General features: G+C 40.6%; 1 protein-coding gene across 1 annotated transcript in view; it reads left to right on the top strand.

Annotated features, from left to right (window-relative positions):
* Window positions 1-26,487, top strand: part of mgat5 (alpha-1,6-mannosylglycoprotein 6-beta-N-acetylglucosaminyltransferase) — a 72,025-nt gene that overhangs the window by 19,083 nt on the left and 26,455 nt on the right. The window contains exons 3-9 of the mRNA XM_073462576.1: window positions 4,086-4,162; window positions 6,899-6,988; window positions 10,359-10,430; window positions 12,866-13,027; window positions 14,857-15,026; window positions 16,456-16,590; window positions 23,057-23,190. Coding sequence (XP_073318677.1) covers window positions 4,086-4,162; window positions 6,899-6,988; window positions 10,359-10,430; window positions 12,866-13,027; window positions 14,857-15,026; window positions 16,456-16,590; window positions 23,057-23,190 — 840 coding nt within the window. The remainder of the gene's footprint in view (window positions 1-4,085; window positions 4,163-6,898; window positions 6,989-10,358; window positions 10,431-12,865; window positions 13,028-14,856; window positions 15,027-16,455; window positions 16,591-23,056; window positions 23,191-26,487) is intronic.

Raw genomic sequence — 26,487 nt, forward strand, 5'->3', positions numbered from 1 at the left:
AATCAAAGTAGTGGGAGTACTTCCACTTTTCTGTCATTTCCTCTTTCTAGCAGAGGGCGTATTCAAAGATAATAGACACAATTGATTTTCATTACGCAGCTGCTATAATACACAGCATTGAACAGTGTGTGGGCCAGGATTGTCTGGAAGGGGGTCCAGTGAACCTATTAGGACTTATCTGTGGGATTACTGATCCATCCCAGGGGGACAAAACACAATACCGTGAAAGCTGTACACCTGTTGAGTTCTATAAGTAGTACTGATAGTATTGATATTCTACATACTGTATTAGACAGATAACCATTGTAATTATTTGACTGCACAGACGAAATATGAATTCATATGAAAGTTATACAGACGAATCCCTTTGTTTAATATAAGCTTAATTATGCCACTTAACTGAACTTTAAACTTCATCTGTAGCAAGAATGCCAGACTAAATTACTGTAGCTTACGGTGATTGACAAATATTACATTTCCGTGATATGTAAAATTACTTTTAAATTACTATTATTCTTATTAATTACGAAATCATCATGGCCTTTCATAGAAAACATCAGAAAAAAGATCCGTCTTGTAACTCCAGAAATTGCCTTAGAATCATCACATTTTTCAGTTAGCCTCAGTATCAAACCAAATATAAACAAAGTATTAATTTCTTTCCCAGAACTACACATAATTTAAAGGTATATTATTTAGTGTTAACTACACTGCCACGTAGTTTTCTTCATTATGTAGGCAATGTTTTGTTGCTATGTAGTCTCCTCTGACAATGTTAGCTAAACATATCAGGTATCATGTAAATTGGTCCCATTAACAGCTCTCAATGTCCTCTGTGGCTGAGCTGTAAGCACAGACTGTAAGGACGAGTTGCTGCTACGTTGTGATTGCTCAACATATCCTGATTAAGGTGATTAAGATAGCAGTATGATGTGTTTAACGTTAGCTTTAATCAGTACTTTGCTCAAACTTCAAAAATTACCGGCAGGCAGCTAGCACTTGATTGTTTAATGACAGGAAGACACAATCCTCCCCATGTCAAGATGATGCAGGGTGGCATTTCATTCTTTAACAAATCATCTTGGCAGGGCGTACGCTCACGATATGTTTACTAGATAACAGCCACCAGTTTTATCAACTTTAGTTTTGTAGCCTGGCTAACCCACCAAATTAACTGTAATTGACTACAGATGAGGAAATCTAAACATGAGATGATTGCAAACATCATTCCCTGATCCTGCTCTAGATTTATGAACGCATAAAGGTCATAGTCAACACATTTACTGCTTGTTTTGGAGGACATAAAACCCTCATAGAACCAATAAATGGACTCAATATCCCCTCGTCTCCTTCCCTAGATCATGACCGAAGCAGAGGATGGAAATGTGTTGGTGGCTTTCCATCTAGCTGGTGACATTTTTAAGTTGCAGTACTCTGTGGCGTGTCATCACCACTTATTCTTCCCTGATACACACGGCTGAGGGAGCGAGCCAGAGAGTGCCAGTGAAATATGTTTTCCTCACTAATCTAGGTGATAGAGGCAAAACAGAAAGGGAGGCAGAGGAAAAAAAGTTTACCAGTAGATTATCTGTTTACTGCAGCAGCTTGTTGGTGCAAATAAACAGAATCACAGATGATCATCAAGTTGGAGCCTCCACCCTCCACCCCCCCGACAGAAGCCTGACCCAGTGCTGGATCCGCTGATTAGTTTCATACACACACCTCTAAAACACCACCCACCACCTAATTACATCAGTCTGGTGTTTGCCTCTAAGCTTTTATCTATTCACCGCACAGTCTACCATGATGCATTATTTATATTCTGGCTATAAAGGTCAGTGGTGATGACGTTAACGTCTCTGAATGGGGATATCAAAAAGGTGATTATATGGAAGGGAAGCCTGCGTGCAAGCCTTGAATGTTAATCTCTTGGTGATATTGAAAGCAGTGAGGAAAAGATACCCAAGTGACTCTCTCACTGTAGTTGTGTGAATTTTGTTTGTTGTAGAAATATCTTAATTGCTCCTCGACCTGTTTTTGCATCATTGCGGACTGGACTGGCCAAGCTCTCAGCTCTTTGTGGTTTCCGTTGTCATGGAGTTGAGATTGCCAAGCCAAAGGTGATTCTGTTTGCTGACAGTCATCCCTGACCACAGAGTAATGGGCAGTCTCCAGCTGTCAATCCCAGACTTACGTATGAGGACCGGCCTGACGTGCAGAGATTTTACCACATAGTAACAGCCATGCTAATAGCTCTGGAAGGCTGTACTTATCCATAGTGCTACTTTGAGCTAAATGCTAATGTCAACATGCTCACGATGACAATGCAACATGCCCGAGGTTATCAGGTGTAATGGTTACCACAAAAGTTTGTTTAGCTTGTTAGCATGCAAACATTTGCTGATTAGCACTAAACACAAAGTACAGCTGAGTAATTATTTACTGACAGGTTAGTCATAATATGATGCAGATATTGTGTCCTGAGGGGAACATGAATTTATGAATAAAATGTAAAAGCAACCTTTACAGTAGATACACTCAACTCAAAGCCAGAAATGTCTACCTCACAATGGTGCTTCATCATGAATATAATTATAAAACTTACTGGCAAACCATCCAATAGTTAGTGAGATATTTCAGTCAGGAACTGACATGGAATTGGTGGACCAACAGACTGACAAACATTGCTATACCTTAAGCCAATCTGCTAGCATTGCTAAAAACAACAATGTAGCCTCTGTGATGAAACCTACAAATCTAAAGATGTTTTGAAGCCTCAGTTTGGCTCTGGGGAGGTGCTCGTGCTAGAAAATCTGTCTTCGTGACTTTTTAAACAGAATTCTGTGCAGCCTGATTTTCTTTGTCTTTGTTATAAAACCAATATTTAGTAGCCATTAGATAAATGTAACTTTGTGGCACATCCTTATTAACCTCTCTCCATTGCTCAGTTGTATCCTATTCATGCGTTTGTATGTCTCTTTGTTATTTCACAAGAGGAAACACATGAGCAACTTCCAGCTTTCAAACCACAGTCATGAGAAGAAAATACTGAGTTATCAAGCAGAGGCTATCACCTTTGCTTTACACAAACAGCTTTAAAATACCATGTCCTCTATCTTCTGCTATATCTGTCTATTGAGCTGGACAGCAAATTGACACCATCGAACAGCCAAATGACCCTATATCTATGCCAGGGGATGGCAATTTTTTTCTACAAGCTGCTTATGTACAAGCTACTTTGGCAGGCAGCCACTCTGTATGTTTGGAGGTTCCTTTCAGTTCTAAAGAAAGCTATTTAGCTGATATACTACTAATACTGAAAATGGCAGGTGAAATTTGGATTTCTTTATCCCAATCGATCAGACAGCTGTTCAGACCAAACTGTGTGTTGGATCAATAAAGTCAGCTCCTCATATGAAAGCTCATTGTATCTGTTCCTTCTTGTCCCATTAAGCTTTACAAGACCAAAAAATTCACAAAATGGCCATTTGGTAGACACTTATACATTGAATGGCTATTGCTTTGATTTCATAAACTTTATAAGGGTTATAACATAAATGTGTTTCCCAGGAAAGCTTGGTCAGTTTAACAGCGAATTAGTCAACAAAGTGAATAAAGGAATTTTTCTTGGGAAAATGGTGGAAGCTGGAAGTAAATATGTGACACAGCTGCAGTGGCTGCAGTTCGGTCCAGTGCATTTTCATCTGTTGGGAATTATTCTTCAGCACACTCGCATAGAGCAGCTTGAAGTTTTTTACTGGTTGATGGCCTCATTGGCTTGAAGTGGTCCCTAACTCTAACCTCAACACTCATAAGTGCAGAGATGTTATGCACACATAATATTTAGAAAGCCAGTCACTGGACTCTCCCCACATCCACACAAAGATTCTTTAAACCTCTGAAGGGTAAGACTCTGTGAACTGCAGAGTAGAAATGTGTGTTCCTGAAATGTTAAAGTTGCATCTGCCTCACTACTGTGTGAGGCTCATACATCCTGTAAAAGCTACAGACAGTTAAAGAATTTTGCAGCCGACTGACTTAACCTTATTGATTTTCTCTCTCTCTCTCTCCCCGTCTTTGTCCAGACCTCCTAAATGGAGCCCAGGAGAAGTGCGAGCTGCCGCCTTTGGAAGGTTTCCCTCACTGCGAGGGCAAGCTCAAGGTGAATCACATACTGTGCAAACACACATAAAGACAGCCTCTCCATCTCACTCCGTGTCTGCCTTTCACACTGCTTTCATATCCGCGAAGAGGTCAGCTCGGAGTAAGTCAAAGAAGAACTAGGTAGGCAGCCTGAGCAAGAAAAGAGCACCAGCTACAGCAAACTACTTGAATAGAAATTGTACCTAGACGCCCACACAGTTTGACTGACAAATGATCTTCTGGGATGAGAAGAGCAAAAACAGCACAAGTATAAACTAGGATTGTGTTTTTTACCACCATATCACTCGAGCATCAGGAGTGTAGCCTCTGCACAGAGCGGTAATAAATGGTGTTGATGTGATATGCAGGAGTTTTCAGGAAAGTGGTGCAGACTGTGGGTTTGTAAATAATGCTGCAGTTTGATATTTATCAAAATGGAAGGCAGAATTCTGCGTAGATCTGAAACAATCGGGTAGCATGCCAGTTCTGATCATATAGCAGAAATGCAGGTGTTTGGAATAAATTTCAGAAGCTGACAAGTTCAATTAAAGTGGTATTGAGATCTTTTGGACCACTTGGAGGAAGAGATATTGAAAAAATAGGGAGACTTAACAATAAGACAAGTATTAAAAATGTAAAAAAGAAGTTACATAAGCTTGTTTTTGTGATGGTGGTTTCATTTATTTATCTACAATTTATGTAAATAATTTTAATGAATATTTCATTAGGGTCTAATTTTCATTTTTAGGACGCCTGTCCTACTTAAAGGTACGCTGTTGAGTTTTCATATAAACAAACACATTTTTGTTTACATTCATCACTCACCAAAACACATTGTGTGTATCCTTGAGATTTAAATGGATTTCAATCCTCATTAAACATTTTCAAATCCGATACATTCATTATTGCTAGCTAGCTGTCTTCTTCTTCTGTGCCTGCTATGTTTTTACATGTCGATCAGTGTAATAGTAATCTTTTTGTAGAGCCCTAAAGCGCATGTACAGCGTGCCTCCCTGTGTTTGTTCATGAAACAAACAAATCTGGAACCAACTGACAAAAATATTGTTCCATAGCGCTAACAGTGGTCAAAAACTCCACATGGCACCTTTAATATTTATCATATTTACTCCCTCGCCTCAAGAAATGAAAATGTAATTCATCTGATTAGCAAATTATTACCCATTTACTCATCCAATGTATTACTGCAGTTAATTTTCTGGTCACCTGACTGATATGTGACCCATATTCACTCACTTTTTAGCTCCTGAGTCACCGCACAAGTACAAACAGCCCTGTAAAAGCAGTTAATGTGCGGAAAGTCTAATGTCAGGCGGATTTAATTTCACTTGTCGGGACAATGGGGCCCTAGCGAGCCTACAACAGATACAGGTGCACACTCACAAATCACACCCACGCTCACAGATGTATGCACAATTTCAGTCCAATGTTTCTGTTTTTCTGTGTGCGGCGGGTCTCCCTGGAGCTGATAGGGCCCTATCATACACACCATCTGCTCAGCCAGTCCCAATCCTCCACTGATACTGTCAGCATTTCCAACTGGGCGCCAGCCGATGCCAAAGCTCACTCTCCTCACACACCAGCACACACACAAAACTGTACATGAGCCGGTTTCAGAAAGGCCTTATAATTCAGTTAACTGGTTTTCCACAGCAGTTTAACTATGTGTACACAGTTTGTAACATCTGACGAATCCATTTCCCAGTTTAAAGAGCTCTTCGCTTGTCGTTTAAACAAATAAAGGACAATCTTCATGCCTTAGCCATCCAAGCGACTCCGATCCAAGCCCATCTGCCAGGTCTCCCTTCTGTGAACAGTTTGAAAAACTCGACATTTCACATTCCCCTGGGTGCTGCTCCCTTAGGTTACTGTAAGTCAGCATGCATGATGTACTCGAGTCTATGAACTAAGCAGGATAGCTGTCAGTCCACATCTTAGCTCAGCAGCGCTTCCACTTTGCATGTCTCCCAGCATGTCATTCATGGCAGTGTCACGGAAATCTGTCATGTTAGGGATCAAATTGGAAGAGAAAACATAGAGGGACACTTTTCCTTTCAGGGTCCATGTCCAAATGCACCGTCTTCTTCTATCCTTTTTGATGTTTTTGAGTAAATTTATTGAGGATGCATGTTCTTCCTTCTCAGTCAAGAAGGCCATTTTCACATTGATATATTCCCACACAGTCACACTTGAGTGCTACTCCAGAACAAACTCCCTCTCTTCCTGTTGGCCGCTGAGCAGCTTCACTGGATGACTTGCACATGTGTTTGATGAAAGGGAAATTATCTCTTTTATTTTTAAAGCCCAGATTTTCCATTTGATTCTCGAGAATGAAGCTAATGATTTATAATCCTGCTTCTCTAAAATCTGAGGCACTAAAACAGAGTATTTTCATGAGGATAGTGAAAACTAGACAGGTAGCTAGTGCTTTAAATTTTACAACTGTGCATTATGTATTCTCCTTGCATCTCAACCTGCTCACACACCACAGTGTCTGGAATCAACCAGACTTTTTTTTGTATCCTCAGAAAGAGCTCCATTATTAGAATGAAAAAAGCTCCAAATGGCAGTTGTTTGGCTGTCAATGTGATTGCCTGAGTAGAGTTACTTTATGGTCACTGATAAAACTCACAGTGGGCTCGTATATTTTACTGATATTAAAGTTTGGGTGAGCTGAGGGGGTGATTTGGGTGAGAAGTGGATTTAATCTTGCCTTTTCCTCTTTTTTTTCCCTCAGTGGATGAAAGAGATGTGGCGCTCTGATTCGTGCTACGGCAACTACGGCGTGGATGGATCCACCTGCTCCTTCTTCATCTACCTCAGTGAGGTGAGCCCCGAGTGTGTGTTCATTGAAGTTAATGAGCGTCTAATTTACATGTGTACAGTATGTCCCCAGAAAATACTCATAGGAAATCAACCAGTGTCTGCATTTTCCCTCATTGTCCCAATATTCTGAGCCATCACAGCATCAATAAGCACTTCTTACAAAGACTGCATACATATGTTTAATAGTAACACTTGTGTATTAAAGTTTTCAACATTACATTAATAATTCAATTCAGTTCAAACCTTTACGTAAGCCTCGAAAATCATTGAGGTTTCTTACATTTGTAATGATGCCGAGATACAACAAAACATTTCAAAAATTCTCAGTGAAAACAATTGAAGAGCGCATGAAAACATGAAGTGAGCGGAAGTGTTTTGAGATCATCATCTTGAAATATCCGGGGGTAGTGAGAGTGTCGATCTTGAGAGTGTTTTGTAGATAATTCCATGTGTAAAGATTTTCCAAGGTCTGAATAAAAAGCAGCAGGTGTTTGTCACACAGTACATAGACATCTTTGAGATAACGTCAAAAAAGTTTCTTTACGGTCTGTTTATGATGATTGTTAATTTTTGAATGTTATAAACTAAAATTCATACATATTGTACCTTTAACGTCATTCTGAAATGTCTCAACCTATCAGTGGAACATTTGCATTTGGAAACATTTCCATTTAACATTTTAATAATTTACCCCGTTATGGTGGTAACAGTACAATGCGTACAAAATCAGAGGATGCTGGGATTTCTGCAAGTTACTGGCACAGACAACCCAGAAAAATGGATGGTTCAGAGGCAGAGCGCCTTGACAATGCTGCTGTAACCTGAGAATGATCACATAAGAACAGAGCGCTAAAAATAAGATAATAAGAGAGGTAGAGGGGATTTCATTTTTAATGAGAGCAAATTAGAGTGTGTTGAGGAGGACGGTGTGGGAGAAGAGGAGATGATTCAGTGGGAAGGGAGGGGGTGTGAGGTGCTTCTTGAAGAGATGAGTTTACAGCCTCCGAGGGAAGACATGGAATGACTTTGCTTCCCTGTCTTAGTCTCCACACATCCTCTGCAAAGAGGGGAAAACAGCCAGACCAGCAGGGAGGAGTGGTGCATTATTGACAAGCACTAACATATAGAAGCTTGTGTTCCTTCAAGGGACGTTTTGAGAGTCTCAATTTTGCATGATTTTTCTCTTCCAACATGGCCAGAATTCATTTGTAACGATGAAATGAATCTTATGGAAATGGATCACGTTGGGGGGAAAGGTTTTAATATTGTCCTTTAAGCTTCTCTGTAACGGCTTTCATTCTTCCCTGAATCTAAATGAAAAAAAAAATCTGATAACGATCTGACATCACACATTATCCATCACCATGTGAATACAAAACACATGCTCATGAGACTCTTTAAACACTCATATTCTCAGATGTGTAAAAACAGCTCTGCTTCCCACTGTGATTTATCATTTCAAAGATCCTCCATAGATCATAGCCTTGATTACTCTGCTGCTCGAGTTTGATTCGTTAGCGTGTTCCTCTCTTCTTGCGGGAAAAAATGTTAATAAGTTGTTCCATCAAGTACTGATTTAAGTGAGAATATTCAGTTGGAGAGCTTCTTGTTGTTTTTGTTAAAAGTTAAATTTCTGTCATGGCTTAAGCTCTGGAGAGGTCAGTAGCCTGTTATGAATATTGTATTCGAGCTGAAAGCTTTGAGGTGAACTAAGAAGAAGCTCAGAAAGCCTGGCCGGTGCTGTATGAAAATAGAATTGAGATGGACAACAGAAAAATCCATTAGGAGGAGAGAAACTTGTCTATCTAGTGCTCAGGAAACAAACACAAACACATTTACTGTAAAGACTCGAGACAAATGCATTTTCTATCTAACAGTTCTCTGCCTCCACTCCCGGTCATGTGATCTCACAGTTGCCATGGCAATAAGCATGCATTTCCATTTAGTAACAGCTGCGATCGGACTTGTCTGTTAAGAGCGCAGACACACATGCACAGGCGCTCAAATACGCACGTTTTTCCATGTATAATTCATACTTGTCGACCACTGCATTAACCTTGCAGAGGGGCAAACTGGAGGGGGCAGCATATCATGATGGATGTCAGCTGTAGAAGGTCAGGGCTCAACTAGCATGGCGTGAGTGTGAAGGAGAATAAACACACGCACCTTGTCTGTGGTAGCTTTTCTTTTAGTCTCTTGTTGCTGAGATAGGCGAAACACACACTTCTCCTTGACGCTCTCTGTGGTCAAACTGCAGGAAGGGTGAGGTTTAGGCAGAAGTTGAGGAAGAGAGGGACACGCAATTTACATGGATTAAGTAAGATGTCAGGAATGAGTGGTATTAAACAAATGAGCAACCTGGGATTGGATGTCTTCCACCTTTTGTCTTGTGTGGGTGTTTATAATGGTCATACTGGCACTGAGCCACGCTGACGAAGCATTTACGTATTTATTTACCTATTATTTACCTGCTGTTGTGTTGACATTTCCTTTAAAAAATAAATTTAATCCACTGGGTCTTTACTTCCTGAGATGGTGGGAGTAGATGAAGACTATTGTGTTTGTTCCTGCAGACAACAACATAGAAATTAGGGTGCTTTGTTTACGTTACCAAGGTGCCATGAGCAAGGCAACAGAAGTTGCTAGATGTAACTCCAGTTCTATATGTACAAGTTAAGCCATTTAATTGCATTTTGTCTTTTATTTTGCTAAAACAGTTATGATGGCAATGATGGTATTGAAGAATCCATGTCATAGCAGAGCGACTGGTGACAGAGATGAAACCGGCATACTGCTGGTATCCAGAAACAGAAAAATGCCTAAGTGACTAAATAGCTCTCATTTCACAACAACAGGAACCTCTTTTCCCTCAGCGGCCTCCTGCTTAATAGTTGTGTTTTTGTCTTGACTTTTAATGGATGGCAGCAGGTCCAGTCCAGTAAGATCTGACTGCTGCAGCCTGTACAATGCTTTCCTGTTTCCAGAATTAATCAAGGCTTTGATTTTTCACATCATTCAATCTTTGGGCTATATAGCTAATATTTCCTCACATATTGCTGCCTTCTTGCAGTTCCATAGGTGTTTCCTCTTCAACTCTTTTTCCGAATTCAGCAGCAGAAAACAATTACACACACCAAAACATCCTGAAGTCAGATCTTATTTAGCAGCACTTCATATAAACCGCAGCTCAGCAAATATTTGCACCTCTGGCAGTAATTTGCAGCAGGCTTACTAAATATCCTCTCATGACTCTAAGAAGGCTGGTTACTAAACGTGCATTAGCAGAGTTAGTCCTGTGTGAATGTTTGTGTTGTGTTTTCAGTTTTGCCTCGAGTAAACTAAATAGGTTGGCTTTTTCTTCTGTTGTTTAGGTGGAGAACTGGTGTCCCCGTCTGCCCTGGAGGACAAAGACCCTGAATGAAGAAATAGACAGGAGGGGACAGGTGAGAAATACAGCAAACGGCTCCTGTTAACTGTAAACTACAAAACACAATGGAGTCTTTGGCTGCTCTTTCAAACAGCAAATGTTGTTTTCACACGCTGCTGTTACATAAACAGGTTTGTTCTGATACTTGCAGTTGCTGCTTTTGTGAAACTGTACCTACTGTAATGTCCAAAATCAATGCTTAGCAGCAAAACTCCTATTGACAACGAAGCTTTATTTCAAAAGGTGTCAGATTACATTTCAAGTGTCACAGTTGCCGTCCAAGTGGCTTGAATGTATTAATTTCAATTCAAGAGACGCTTGTATGTGTGTGTGTGACAACTCCAGACTTTGTGACAGCAAGTTTGCCATTAGCATAAATTTTTAAACTTGAGTCCCTCTCGACGTTAAGTCCCACTCCATCATCCTGTTTAATGTGCAGACACCACAGCCGAAAATGACATGTAATGGGATATTTAATTTCAAGCAACACTCGTGCTAATATGAGTATAGTTTTTAATATTTAATTGTTTAAAATATCCTCAAATGGCAGTAAAGTGTGAGTGGTAATTTCCCCTGCAGTGTATATGATATTTTAAAAGAGCAAACGAGCGAGCAGGCTGAGGCTGATCCACACTGTCAACGTGCCTCGACGGCATAAAAAAGAGGCGAGCACTTCTCGCAGACCAAAGCCGGAGTGACGGGACCTTGGGACAAATCTGGAATAATGATCTTCTATCCCTGCCAATGCGGCAGCTCACTCAAATCCCACTTTAGAGCGCATCTCCAGGCCGATAGGCTCGCGCACAGTCCTCGAAAACACACCCCCTTCCCTCTGCTGCGGGTGAATCAATATTAAGCACTCTTCATCCCCCTCTCTGGATGCATCAACAGCGCTGAGCCCTCGCTGGTGGGGAGATGCCATTTGACAGGCTTTGGAGATTTTAATTCAGGCCCAGATTTTAATAGGTTCAGTCTGTGGAAGTGATTTCCTGTCGTGATGAGGGATGCTAATGCCCTGCAACAGCCTTGTTTCAGCCACCTTAGAAGCTGGTAATGGCACTGTGGTTTCTCCTTCGCTCGCTCTGTCTTGTTCTCACTGGCTCTGTCCCATTCACTGCCTCCCTTTCAATATCTGAAATGAACAAATCAAAACTTCTCATATTTTCACCTTAAATAGTCTTTGCTGCTCTCATAGCGTGACCCAACCAATCCAGCTTTAACCTCAGTTTCATTTCTGTATTTTGACTTCCAGTTAGTCACCAGTGTTACAACACAGGATGGGTTTGGTACAACACACAGTTGGATGTTTTACAGCTTAATTTGTTTTCCATCACATCTCATTGAATAAACATTTGGACCTAATGTCCATTGAAGTATCCCAATGTTACTCATAAAAACCTTTTTCATTTGGCTCTCTATAAAATAAGAATCTCCTCTCCTCTCCTCTCCTCTCCTCTCCTCTCCTCTCCTCTCCTCTCCTCTCCTCTCCTCTCCTCTCCTCTCCTCTCCTCTCCTCTCCTCTCCTCTCCTCTCCTCTCCTCCATAAAGCCTCCTATTGAAAACTGTTACTGATGTATTCACTCCTTTCAGGCCATACAGCTTGAGCTCACGCTGGCTCGTAACTTCGAGACGTTCCGAATGCTTCAGTATTTGTTGTTTCTGTCACCATAAATACAAAACCCTTCTGAATTCACTAGTTTTTACTCTACAGATTTATGCTAAGGTGGCTTTGATGTCTCGCTCTCAGGAGACATCTCAAACATTCGTTGTCGGTACAAAGACACATTTTTGTGTGCCCTCAGCGTATAATTTCCTCTGCAGATGCCTCTGACAGTTTATGATGGTTATTATCACCTCAACGGAATCACTTCAGTGATTATAGAGAGAAAAATGGGACACACATAGGTTGACAAATGGTGCGACATATTTAATGCTGAACATTCATTCATCCGTTCACGTATCTGTAAGCCATTCCTGCTTTCCTTTCTCTATCCATTTAATCCATCTGCCAATCTAAGGTGGTAAGATCGAGGATTTAGGCAGTTTTATTATGAAGCATGAACTGTTGACTTGGACAGGCCTTTTGGTTTCATTACAACAACTCCTCTAGTGGGGTCTTTATCCAAGAAAACAGCCCTTTAGCCATTTAGGAAGTGCAGACGTCAATATTACAAATTAAAATGAGATGATTAGATACATTTTTAAAGATCCGGATGGGAATACATCATAGCAGCAGCAGAAAGGAGGATACAAGCAGAGTTATTTATGATAATAGAGCAAGCAACAGGATAATAAAGTGAAAATGATGTGACAGTGTCTCACAGCTTTGAAATAAATGGCCTAACATTATCTGATGCACAGATGTAGGAACATACTGTTCTTTAGCAGCATGTATACATTTACTGTTCGGGGTCACACTGACTGACTGCGTCACTGTTGCATGGCGTGCAGGCGGAGTTCCGAACCAGCTTTGAGGAGCTTTACCGTGTGATGTCACAACGCGAGGAGTTCCGCTGGATGATGCTGAGGATCAAACGCATGGCTGAGCCGTGGGTCAGCGCCATCCGCTCGCTGGCTGGCAAGCAGAACCTGGCCAGGCGTCGGAGGAAGAAGGTGGGCGCAATACATACGATACATCGCAGTGTACTTGAGAGAGCAACAAGATAGTCTGCTCGCTGCATTTGGGTGGCATTTTGTTGACATTCTTTCATATTTTGCATTTATTCCAAACAAACTATTGTTGCTTCCCGAAACATTGAATGTGTCATTTCCAAAACTTTTTAATAAAATAAATAAAAGGCTTCTGTGAGCTGAAAGTTCATGCTAACCAGCGAACCCCAGGCCTGAAAACCTCTCTCTCCCAGCAGTCCAAAGCTCCTGTGCTGGTGGTGTAAACACTAACACCCCCCTGCTAGTCTGGCTAGCTGTAAGATGACTGAGAAAACTAGCTAGCTGTAGTTATATTCCTGATGGTATAAATAGAATATAGTTAGCAGGTAATCTGGTGATATGCTACCCCTGTTTGTTGGGAGTATGAATTCAAGGAGGACAATTTTTACGTATTGCACCTTTTTAACCCTCCAACAGGCACACTGCCAGCCATAAAATCAGGTGCAAGTAGATACATTGAGCGAAATCCGAATTTAAATAACTCCTACTGTCACGCAAAATATCACAAGTGAATATTAATAAAGCTTTAGCTTAAATTTTTAATGTTTATCCTGCTTAAAGTGAGAGGAATATGGACTTTCTGAAAACACATCCCCTTAGCTTTCAGCCTGTTGAAATCCATGCACCCACACTCATCCACACATTCCTTCACACTTGTAGACTGCTGCTAGGGGAAGAAATGGTGGTGAGAAAGGACTGACATGGATATTCCATTGTGTCCCAAGCTGGTAGCAGCTCCTAGCTCTGAATAATGTACTCCACACTTTCCACTGGCCTTGTGAATAATTCACATCACATTCCCACGATACCTTGGTGCTGATGCAAAGCAGCATCCCCTTTAGCAAAGCAAAGGATACAAGAAACAAGAACCCTCATCTGTTCATCTGTCCATGGTATCTTATGTATCCTTGTTGATGAAGGTTCTCAGTCATCCAGGTCATGGTAATTACCATGACTTACCTATCCTTGTTTCTTAGTTTAATCTATCCAGTCTATAATTAAACAAAAAGCGTTTTTCTGTCTAAGTCCAGATACTTTCAAAGCCAGCTCTTTATTTCAGCCGCTAATCTCTTTTGGATATTAATCCGCACATATTAATCCTTGACTAGCGTGCTCTGGGACTGGGGCTGGCTGTCAACAATGAGAAATGTGTCGGTCACTTCAAACAAAGCCTACTATTACTTCCTACGCCTGCTGTGGAACACTGTGTTCCCCCTAGCCACTGAAAATCATCTGGCATTTGTGTGTTCATGTTTTAGTTAACTTGCATGAGGTTTTCTCAGCATGTGCACTGTGCACCTGAGAGTATACAGGGGAAACAGTGGAACCGCTTTAACAGTCCTCTACTAGGACAAACATGTTTTTTATACTCCCTATTAGTCTTTTCAAATACGAAACCAGTGGAGTGTCTTTGAATTATTGGTCAACATTTTTGATTCATCTGTTAAGGAAAGTAAAGATGACCAGATGTCAGAGGACCCTGCCCCCTTTCTAGATTCAAACAGTGTTCTGGGGGCCTTATTTTCCTCTGAACAGCTTGTTTATTCAGTTATGGAAACAATAAATATTACCTGATTTATATTGTAAATATTAACTACATATTGCTGCTTTAACTCTAACTTTAGCTGCTTTCAAGCTAGCTTCTGTTGCTCCAGCCTTGACCAGGCATGTATTTTCCCATAGGAACCCTTCCAGTGAGCAGCGTTCTCATCTCTGTTTTGTTTCCCACAGTAGTATCACTGATTTATGTCCATATTGTTCCCTTCTAACAGATCCTGGTGCACTTGGGCCTGCTTACCAAGGAGTCAGGCTTCAAAATAGCAGAAAACGCCTTCAGCGGTGGCCCATTGGGCGAGTTGGTCCAATGGAGTGACCTCATAACCACGCTGTACCTACTGGGCCATGATGTTCGCATCTCAGCCTCCCTGGCTGAGCTAAAAGAGTCAGTACCAAACACACTGAGTACCATGATATGCCTTAAGTGCACTCTGTATTTTCTATTGAGAGTGCATTTAGTATACTGTATATGTTTTGTTGTTAAAAGTGCAGTGTGTAAGAATTTAAGTTTAAAACATTTGAGAATTTTCTGAAATTATAAGATTTTTTTACGTAATTTTAAAGACCTTGATGTATTGTGTTGGAGAAATACTTAGCATAGTTGGCATGCTTACAAGGTAGCCACAGCCTGTCCTCCAGACCGCAAGCTGTATGGCTAACTGAGCTAACTAGCTAACAGCAGCTACAGTTAGCAGCAGTTAGCACTTATTCTGGTGATATGAGTTGGAGAGATGGCCAATTCCTCCATATTGCACCTTTTTAAGAAAACGTTTAGTGTCTGATTAATTGCCTCAAGTGATATAATTTGAGTCTGTTGGGGCTGTAAATCTGGGCTGTAGAGTTGGAAAGAAATTAGCTCAACTATTCTCTTCTTGAGGCTATCATCTTGAACACTACATTAGCTACTACTAGCATTACAAACCCCAAACCTCTGATTGAGCTGTTGGTGTTTACGTTGCATTGTGGGTAATGTAGGCACAGACTTCATGCAGTGAGTAGAACACGCGATGTCTTTGGTCCTTGGGGCTGACAGTATTCTACTTTTTCAACACTCGATTCCAAACAACCGTTTTGCATCATTTTCCTGCACTCGTGCTGTAAAATCCAAATGTAACCACAAGTGAACATAGCCCCCAGTCAAAGCACATTTTGTTTACCACCTTTCCGACTCAGGTAAACCACCTCTCAGTATTTGCTGACGGTTATTTGACTGAACAAATACAGCTCCCATGTTATTTGTCTAATATGCATTGTTGGCTTTGGGCTGTTTGACATGGCCTCTAACGCTCCTTGACTGTCCTCACTGTGTCAGAGATGATATTTGTCTTTGGCTCCCTGTTGAGGCACAAATGTGCAGTCAGGCAGGAAGTAAATACGTTTTGTAAGTTCAAAAGTCATGGCTGGGGTTTAGTTGGATATCAACACATATCCTATTACATTATTATTTTTCCACCGCTTTAGCTGTACTGTATGTATGATCACAAGGCCAAATTTCAGCACTTTCCCTGAGGTGTGTGCTTAGAAATACCAGTAAATATTAAAAATTGCATCAGACAAAGAAGATACTACTGGCCTTGAGTTTTTTTTATCTGTTTAAGTTTTTAAATATTTAGACACAAAAGTCTGAATTTTTCATGTAAGATTAGAATGAACAAAATGCTCTGTACAACAGGGGTAGACAAGTGAAAAGTTACTGTATGCGACTGTGCTTTAACTCCTGAGCTTTTGTTGAAAACTGACCATGTCAAGTGAAATAAAATGCAGAAAACATTTGTTGATTTAAAGTCGATTTTAATTCTAAACTTTCTCCCCAGGATCATGCGCAAGGTCATGGGGAACAAGTCCAGCTGCCCGACCCAGGGTGACAAAGTGGTTGAGCTCATCTATATTGACATTGTTGGCCTCACCCAGTTTAAGAAGACGCTGGGACCATCCTGGGTCCACTACCAGTAAGTAGAATTATTTTATCCTACCTGAAAAGTTTCAATCAGCTTCCGACTATGAGTAATGGGTGCCTTACACAACTTTTCAGTAATCAAATTGGGTCAAACTACACCCACACAGTTCTGATGAAGCTAATTAGCTTCTTTTTGTAACTGTTAATAACTACATTAGATTGGTGCTTACTTAATCATGACTTTTTGATGTTCTAGAGAATTTGAGACCAAGGTGCTTTCATTCGTTTTCTCCACAGTAGACGGCCATCAGTAAATCACTCCTACAATGCCAAAACAAGTACAGAGATCTTTAATTATCTGATATGGGAAGCAATTAACTGTTCTTGATACTGTGCGGTAATTTCAGTCAAACACTCCTCAAGGTCTGCGTGGTTAGAAGCATTTTCAGTCCGTAAGTTCTGCTGATTTGATCAGGGACAAAACCCACTTGCTGCAAGACAGCTGTGGACCCTGCCAAATCAACACAATGTGAAATTGGTGACTGCTGTAATTTGATTTTTATCTGTAACTTTATGTATCGAGGGAGTTTTTGCTGAGCGTGCACTGTCTTTCAAAACCCCCCGGCTTCCCAGTGCAACCACAGTTTACCAAAAGTGGCTGTTGACAGTTAATTTTCTTTCCCTGTAACTTTTGTGTTTGAGCAAGAACCTCCTTCAAATTAGCATGTCAGCACTGTAGTGAATTCAATAATTTGTACAGTTCTCTGACCTTGTGATGCCACTGCCAACTGTGGTTTAACAGCTATCTCTCAAAGGGCATTGGGTTGTGGTTTGTCTGGCTATTGGCGGGAGATTGAGTCTATTTTCTGCACATACTTTACCACAGTTTCCCAAAAGGCCGCAGCAGCGTCTGTTGATTGTGATATTTTCACCCGCTGAGTCTATTCTGCCTCCGATTGCTCCGCTGAGGGCTATAGATGAGGCCCTCCGGGTTTGTTTTGAAGAAGCTTTCATCAGCTCCGACTGACAGGAAAAGAGAAGGAACAATAAGTCTCGGCGCACTAATGGCCCCGCTGGTTCCTCCTGCTTGTCACCAGGTTTTGTTTGTCTGCGACATAACACCTTAAACTGCATCCGCTCCCTTTGTGCCCTGAGGAAATTGATTCAGCCTCGGGTGTAATGTAAGGGCCAGATGCTATTTTCTGCATTATTTTTCCTACCATTATCTAACACTTATGTCAGTGCACGTTAGGTCACTGTGTGCGTTGTGAAAGAGGACCTGTACTGCAGGGCTTTCTCTCCTCTTTATTCTGTCACTGGATGTAACCCAGTCAGTTTCCCTGCGTCGCCTTTCTGCCAAAGTGTCTTCTACTCTGCTGTCTCCTGTAAGTGAATGACTCGCCTTTGTGGCCTGAGAATCCCTTTGTGAAACCTTCTCATTCTTCTCTTGACTTTATTTGTCATACAGGAAAGCAGGTCATGCCAGACTTGTTTGTATATCAGACCCAAAATTCTTGCAAACAATAAACTGTGTCATTATTGTTCCTTTTTTCTGTGTTTGGGGACAACGCAGCCAAGTCTGTCAGGCCTGCTGGTGATTAATGTGTTTTGTTATTGCCCCAGTCTTCTGGCTATCTGTCTTACAGCGCTGTGTCACTGTGTTTCATACTACTCCGGAGGAATTGCAAGGCTCTGAGCTGTTGTTTTCTGGGTATAAACTAGAGCCAATGTTGCCCTATTGTTCCGTTTCATTTAATCCTTTCATCCAATAATGTAATCGGGCACAGCACTGTCATCTGCATGAGCTGGGCTGCAGAAAATGTGCTAGTGTGAACCAGTTCTACATTTGGTGTCGACAACAAAAATGCAGAAATGAAACCAGACAAATGCAAAGTTAGTCACCAACGGTGTTCCACAAGTTTGATTTCATCATTCTGCCTCATGCCTTTTATCTTTTTGTCTCTTCTGGGTTTTTTAAAGAAAAAAACATGTTTTCACCACAAACTTTGTTTTGACACAACACTGTTCTCTATATATTGCTTGTGTGTGGGTGTGTGTGTGTGATTCATGTCACAGACTTTGTTTTCTCTACAGTGGTGTTGATGTTTGTGCTGCTGTCAGGACAAACACTTGCTTTGGCAATTGTGTGACTGCATCATATAGTGGTAACATGTAAAAGTCAATATTTCAAGACGTACCATTTTCAAATTGTGTCTATAACTGAAGACAGGAGTAGAAAGAAGCAGACTTTTTACTTCTGGTAAGGTAACATCAATTTTTCTGGCTGAAATGACTGCTATCGCCAACCGCTTTTATTAGCTTAAGCTAGTTGACTTTTTAATCTCGTATGAAAATGAGAAGATTGTAAAAGGATCTTCTTCAAGCATGTGATGGCTACAATCATGATACCATGCTAACTCAGTCCCGTGTGATGCTGCTACAAAACTGAAGCTAATGCTGCATTTCATTCCCGGGCAAAGAGATAGCATTCTTTCTAGGTGATGATCTGTTTTGAAGACATGGAAATAACGAAACAGCATTATTCTTCTTTTTGTATCGCAGTGTAACTAGTTAGCCCTAATGTAATAGTATAATCTTAAAAGAAAGATGTAACATCAAAACATAACATTCATTTGATTACCAGAGAAATACATAATAAGTTACTTGGACAAAGAAGAAGAGGTTAGATTAATTGCAACAGTACATTGTTTCCCTTTGAATTAAGAAAAACACTTGAAATTGAGAATAATCTTACAATACTTGTAAAATTGTTTCAGATGAACTTTCTCAGGACAGAGCTGCTAAAGTTAGCCTAAACTCTACCGTTAATATAGCAGTTAGTCACATGTGGGACCTTAAACTTAACATAAATCCTAGAAGGGTTCTGTCTAATGTAACCTGTAGCACTGCAAAATGATTAAACTAATAATGTAGCTGGCTAATCATATGCTAACTCTTGGCCTTGGAAGTAACCCAAGGTTACTGCTGTAGCTAATATATACAAGCCAGCCACGCCAAGTTTTATAGGTGAGGTAAAAAGGCTGACAACACGTTTCAGGCTAAAGTCTGTTAGCTAGAACACATTGTCAGTGACATCGAGGAGGAATTATAATCCAAAAGTAGCTGACAATAATCCAGTGTTAATAGCGATGAGGCAACACCAGTAAAATAATCATAACATAACACAATAAAGTTTATCTTGTCCAGCTCTAAACTGAACCCTGATGGTGGGCAGTAATTCAGCTTAATGCTTTTATGAGACAGATCATTAACACATATGTCAGTTTATCCAGCTGTTGTTGTTGGCCTCAGGGATGTGCAGGCATGTAGCAGAGCCTCAGGTAGTTTCATATAAAAAAAATTCCCATCTGAGATTGCTTGTATCCTAACGACCCATATGGAGCCATTTTATTTATTGATGATCTCACGCGGGAGATAATCACAACAGGAGAGAAGCCCCTCGTTTATAATAGCCATTGTTACACATTATCCATTTGGGATCTCTTCAGGTGGATTACGTTATAGTGAAATTACTTTGACAACAACGTCCCCACTCAGCGCAGCTCGATTGTGATATTACAGCTACTAAGTGCATACTTGTTTAGTTGGACAGCCTCACCTCCTGCCACATTATGACGCCCACTGTCAACTCACCGGACTCCGAATATGTGCTGAAAGCTATGGAGCTATATTAACAACATGTTATGGAACCAACAGGACTTCACCCATCTGTTGAAGATGCATCTACTGGAGACAGATGAAGGTTGTTTTTCTCCGGAGTGGTTGGAGATGGCATGTGGGCATGTTGTTGTTGTTGTTGTTCTGCTTTCAGTCTAAAGTTTCCTCACGGTGAAAGTGTTTCCCAGTTCTGCGCTCTCCCAGGGCCTTTCACAGTTCACACAGCAAGCTGTGTAGCATCTGCCGGGGCGGAGAGATGATCACTGAGAGAGAGGGAGAATTTTTAGGTGCAGATGTCTGTGTATGTGTGTGAGGCTGCATGTACTGCTAGAAAGCAGGTGTAAACAGACGGTATGTGATTAATGCTGGCCATTCTACCTTGACCCAAAGTGGGAGTCACTTAATTTTACTTAGCGACAAGAAAATAAAGTCTTGGGCTCAAGATGGCCGATAAAAGAGGCTCATCATTTTAGAATTTTGTTGCACAAGACAGATTTTTTTATAAGAAAAACACATCAGTGAAAAACATTAGATTGATAGTTTAAGAGGGAGAGATAGATTTAGTCTTTTCTAGCCAGACTACAGATTTCTGTTATTGTCCTTTTGCCCTCCTAATTGAAGAAGGTAGATGGTGAAGGACAGGGCAGGCCGGACAGCATCTTGAAAAGAGAAGTGAGTAAGAATGAGCGAGTTAGTGAATGCAGCTCATGAAGTTAAAGGTCACATGTGAGTGCTTCTCTGCATTTACAACATTCCCTCTCCTGGTTGTGGTCTAATTAATCCTCTGCTGTGACCTTTCAGTCAGCCATGATGTCCTTTCACGGTCTCCACAGGACAGGATTTGACTCTGTCTGAGAATGGGGGCTTTATCTGTGTGGTTCCGTCATCCCATATGGAGCTGCTTGAAAACTGTATAAAAAGACATTTCATAATGCCGCATATACATATATTATATTGTATGTGTTACTGCATAAGAAATTACTAAAGATGTTAGTACAGTGTGGTTTTTTTCCCCATTTCAAACCATTGTAATGATCCATACACTACATGGGATTACATGACACACAATAATACCACATTTAAATAAAGACCAAGTAATAGTTGTAATAGTTGTTGACATTGTTTTGTAAAAGAACTCAAATGGCACTCAGTAGAACGTATTCCTGAGCCCGACAGTCCTCTTTAATGCAATCAAGCCTAATCAATATTGGTATCTGTCTGAAGTCCCATTATCTCAAATGCATTGGTCGGTGGTAGCTGGAGATTTCTATCTCTATTTGTTATTGTATAGTGGCTGAAAAAAACCTACCTGCTAGGAAAACTTATTTAGATCCCTTAGATCTCGATTTTTATTAGGATCCGTACCAAAGTGTACCCATTGGTATGCTTTCATGCATCAAAAACCATGCATTAAAAAAAATCCTGGATCCATCCCTTTATCCGGTTCCACATCAAAAGTTAATAGGGGCTATTCTGGGCCGAGAGCCATGCTCCTTCCAAGTTTGGTAGAAATCCATTAAGTAGTTTTGTTTAATCTTGCTGACAAACCAAACAACAAACAAAGAAACAGACACAGGTGAAAGCATGACCTCTTTGGTGAAGGTAGGAAATCATTGCTGCAGAACTGTACATGATTCCTAAACCAAAGAAAATAAGATAAAACATAATTTATACAGGAACAAAGTATCAAAAAAACACAATACCAATGATGCAAGCCTCTTTATTAGATCATGATATAAACACTCACAATTTTCTATTTCATTGACCTGTAACAGACCCTATCTTGTTTGTCAATACCAACAACGCCCTGTTTTTTGATGTAGTGGAACCAAACCTCAGATAATAAACACAATATTACATCTTCTTCAGAATTAAAATACATGTATAACTCACCTTAAGCTGCATCCAAAATATCCAAAAACCTCAATGTTTGTTTCTTTATCTAAAGCCTGGTCTAACCCTATCTTCTTAGGAACAGGTTACAACAAATTTTCTAGTAGCGATGCACTTACTGAGAAATTCTGGGATGACGCTGGTGTTTTGCTGTTGTTTGTTTTGTTTTTGATGTTATTTATTCTCCTTTTCTTGCCAGGGAAACAAATAAATCCCCATTGTTAGAAAAAAATGTCGTAGTCATTCAGCCCTTCATTACACTGTCTTTGAAAGTGCAGTTCAGTCATAAAATAGATCTATAGCAACCCTAAATATAACTTTATTCTTCCAATTTAAAAATATTCTTCTTTATTTTTGACTGCTATACAACTACCTACTCATTGATAAGTGTTTCAGTACCTATACAGCCTTACAAACTGATGGCAGTTATGTCACGGGCCATAACTCATACATATGCTCGCGCAAAATTGATGTGACACAACAGATAAACATCAGTCACCGTCATTGGTGAATGTCATCTTATTTGCTTTCTTGATGGATGGCAGTCAACAAGGCAAATATTGGCCGATGCATTGTTCAGTATCCATGTTCTTGGTCTTCAGGCTTACAGGTGTGATTAAAATGGGTGTAAAATTAAGTAACCTTTCGGCTTATTTCTTGTTCTTATCTACTCACAATTTTGTGTAAAGTGCAGTGTACAGAGGTTCACTTCACTTTCTCTCTTTAACTGTAATTGTGTGCACAAAGTGTGAGCAATTTTTCTTGCAGCACATATAATAACAACTGTGTGTCTGTTTGTGTAGAGGTGATTTATTATGGTGTTTTAAGGTTTTATTGATTTTGCAAGATACAATGCAAACTTAATTGAAATGTACAGTTTGGTGTTCTTGTTGTGCTTCTGGCATGAAGCAGCCATTAACCCTCTCGTCTTTGTGTGATTGTTACAGGTGCATGTTGCGGGTGCTGGACTCTTTCGGGACGGAGCCGGAGTTCAACCACGCCCACTACGCCCAGTCCAAGGGGCACAAGACGCCCTGGGGGAAGTGGAACCTCAACCCGCAGCAGTTCAACACCATGTTCCGTAAGTCGCACAACACACTCTCTTTCCAAAAGCCCCAACTGGCAGCCATTATTAAAGGACTAGTGAGCTTTGGCTTAAAACCAAAGCATTTGGCTCAATCATGTCTGCCTGTGTGCAGGGTTTAAAAACAAGTCGCCACAGTTTATGTAGTTAAAACCAGCACAGAGAACTTTGCTGGTTGACAAAAGTTCTTCAGGTATGTTGGTGCTGAGCAGTTGAGAATAACACATCTTCTCCACGATTCTCACAGATTTCATCTGCTCACCAAGTTTCCCCACTGTGTTGTAAAAATAAGATCAAGTCGCCAAACATGGCTACTTGCAGTATGAATCAGTTTTTGTGATGATAACACCCTAGGCTCTTTCCAGTCCATGGTTCCGTCACAAATGTGATTTTTTTGGGTTGGAAAAGAGGCATAAAAGAGGCTCTGAAAATCCATCACGCTGCTCGCTAATGGAACATCATCAAGCAGATTAAAGCAAAGTAAGAGGTCAGACACTCGGCTCTCCATTTTACTGTGATTATGAATGTAGGACGTAGGGGTTTTATTGCTCCATGTGTGAGCCCATCACTCCTACTGTGAGATCACTCTGTAACTGGAGTCAAACACATTTGCTGAGGTGGATGAGTGGTGGCGGTGCAGCAGAGGAGAGGTTGGAGCCAGCCCCCCTGGTGTATTGACCTTTTTCCCCGTGGCTAAGAGAAAGTGAAATGTTACCCCTGCAGTCCCCATTTGTGAGGTGATGCCCGGAGCTATCCAAAATACCACTGCACCTGAATAGGCCCTTTGTCGGCTGAATAGGGTATGTCTTTCTCATAACACACTGGGGCCTTTGCACGAAATCCAGTTAAGAGTCGCTAGGTTAGATGATATCGCTGGTGAAACAAGTGCACAGTGGCTTGGCTGAGTGTTAAAACCACAGAATGGCATCACTTCCAGGCACAAGAGACCTGTTTTTTTGTACTGCGCAACACATTAGCTTCAGCTTTAAATAGCTGTATGTGTCCCATGCAACTCAAACGGCATATAACACTAACACCTCCGAAGATAATTAAATAAATACGTCTGGTTTCATACCGTTATCAGATAAGGCACAAATGTTTGCGCATTGAACTAGTTGAACTAGTGTATTTCTGAGCAGCTGTGTCTGCCAGCTTGGATTTACAATGGGTGCGACTGACTGCTTGAGGACATTTTAGGGATCTTGTCAGGACCTGCAAAGCTGGTCCTACAAGAAATATAAAAGTATTTTTCCATTCCTACCTATAGCCTCCTCCATCCTCCTGAATCCTACCCACTGCACCTTTAAATAAAATGTCATATTTGGATTTCTTGGTCCGTATATTGCACAGCTCACCTATTGAATGTAGACGTAACAATGGACAAATCAGGTGCTGCTGGGTAATTCATCCTTCCTTTGGATTGGTCCATTTGTTACGATTAGGCACAGCTCCATAAATCATTGGTTGGGGAAAAAGGGAGCATGTGGCCTCTGGCCAATAAGACAAGACAAGGCCAAATTGACCTCATTAATCAATATCAGAGTCTGGATAGCAGGGAGTGTTTTCTTGTGTACAATTTGTGTTTGAATGGGCTGCCCGTCGTATTTAAGTTGGCTCAGTTTCCAAGAGAGCCAACTTTCGATGTAGGTCAGAATGATATGAAAGGATTCAAGTCCTGTCAAGTTTGAGTTATTTAGCCACGCACTTCATCAGCCCAAAAACAAGTTTGTTACAGAAGCATGTAAACCTGAAGTGAGCTATACCGAGCACAGAATAAGATATTCAGACTTCTTATCTAATTATTTTGTAAACAAGGAAGACTATGAAAAGTGATAATTTATTTAATCCTTCTGCATTACTGCCACAGAGGTACTTAACCCGTCTGACGTCTCTGTCGTGCACTTGTGGTCTTTTAAAAACCCATTTAGAATTGTTTTAACAATTTGATTATATATTAAAATAATATTTGTAGACAGCCCTAAAGTAAAGACACCATTTCACTCACAAGGTTTGAGATAAAAAGCTTATTGCAGAAATCTGACTGTAACTTATGGGTGTATTCTATGTCCGGCCTATCAGCGTCATTACTGAAGTCATACTGCACTGAAGTGGTTGCTACCATACGTCTGCTCATGTACATTTTCCCTTTGTGTATACCTGCTGATGAATGTTTAATCCATCTTGAAGCGATGAGTAATACTGGTCAAAGGTTGAACATAGCAGCAGATAGTATTTATCTTTGAAGCATTGCCAACTACGTAATTGACCCTGAGATCTGCCTGGCTGATAGTGTCTATGAAGCTTTGATTGATAGTATCCCTGGCACACCTACTCACTGAAGGTTATCTTTTTTTTTTTCTCCATCTGTGTGGGATCAATAGACTTCAGTTGTGTGCTCTCTGACTGTATCTCTAACACAGCTTGCACAAAAATGTGGTCTTGGAATTGATATCACTAGAATTACTCAGAAAAGGAAGAATCTGTTGAAAATGAGATAAATACCATTTGACACTTTCCTGTAGAAAGTTCTTGAAATGGCTCTTAAGATGTCATCCTGCCGTTACATCACAGATCTGTCCATCTGTTTGTTGTATCAGAATTTGACTGTTGCATTGTAGCCAGTTAGCATAATGAGACCGTTACGAAATTTCTGAATATACTTTACCTACTAATATATCGTTTTTTTGCAAGTATTTTCATGCTAATGATCAAATTGGAAAGCAAATTAAATACATAAAAGCTGGCCAAGTCTTTGTCTGAAAAAGATCAATAACTCTACCAGTGCTAATCATTTATTATCTCATTTAATCTTGAATGTGTTTTCAGACTAGTGTAGCTCAACATTTTGAGAAATACGTTTATTCGCTTTGTTGCTGGGAGTTAGATGAGAAGATAAGTACCATTCTTATCTATGTAAGCTAAATACAAAGATAAAGTTAGCAAGCAATTAGCATGTTTGAGCTTTAGAGGTTCTGGTAGGCGTATACGTTAGCCTTTGGACAGAGCCATGCTGTTTCCCCTGTTTCCAGTCTGCATACTAAGCTAAGCTAACCGCTGCTAGCCCTAGCTTTACAGTTGGTGTAGAGACATGTGAGTGATCTCAATCTTTTCATCATAACTGTTGGCAAGACTACAAACTATTCCTTTGATTTCATTTCTCAGATAGAGTTCAAGACCAAGCTGCTGCTGCTGCTGCTGCTGCGGCTGCTGAATTGAATCCTAAATGCAAAGCTCAGCAGTATTGAAGGACATGCTGGCGTAATAGACATACATCATCAATCATTAGTTCTTTGG

Source organism: Pagrus major, chromosome 24 (genome assembly GCF_040436345.1).
Source record: "Pagrus major chromosome 24, Pma_NU_1.0".
Taxonomy (NCBI): Eukaryota; Metazoa; Chordata; class Actinopteri; order Spariformes; family Sparidae; genus Pagrus; species Pagrus major.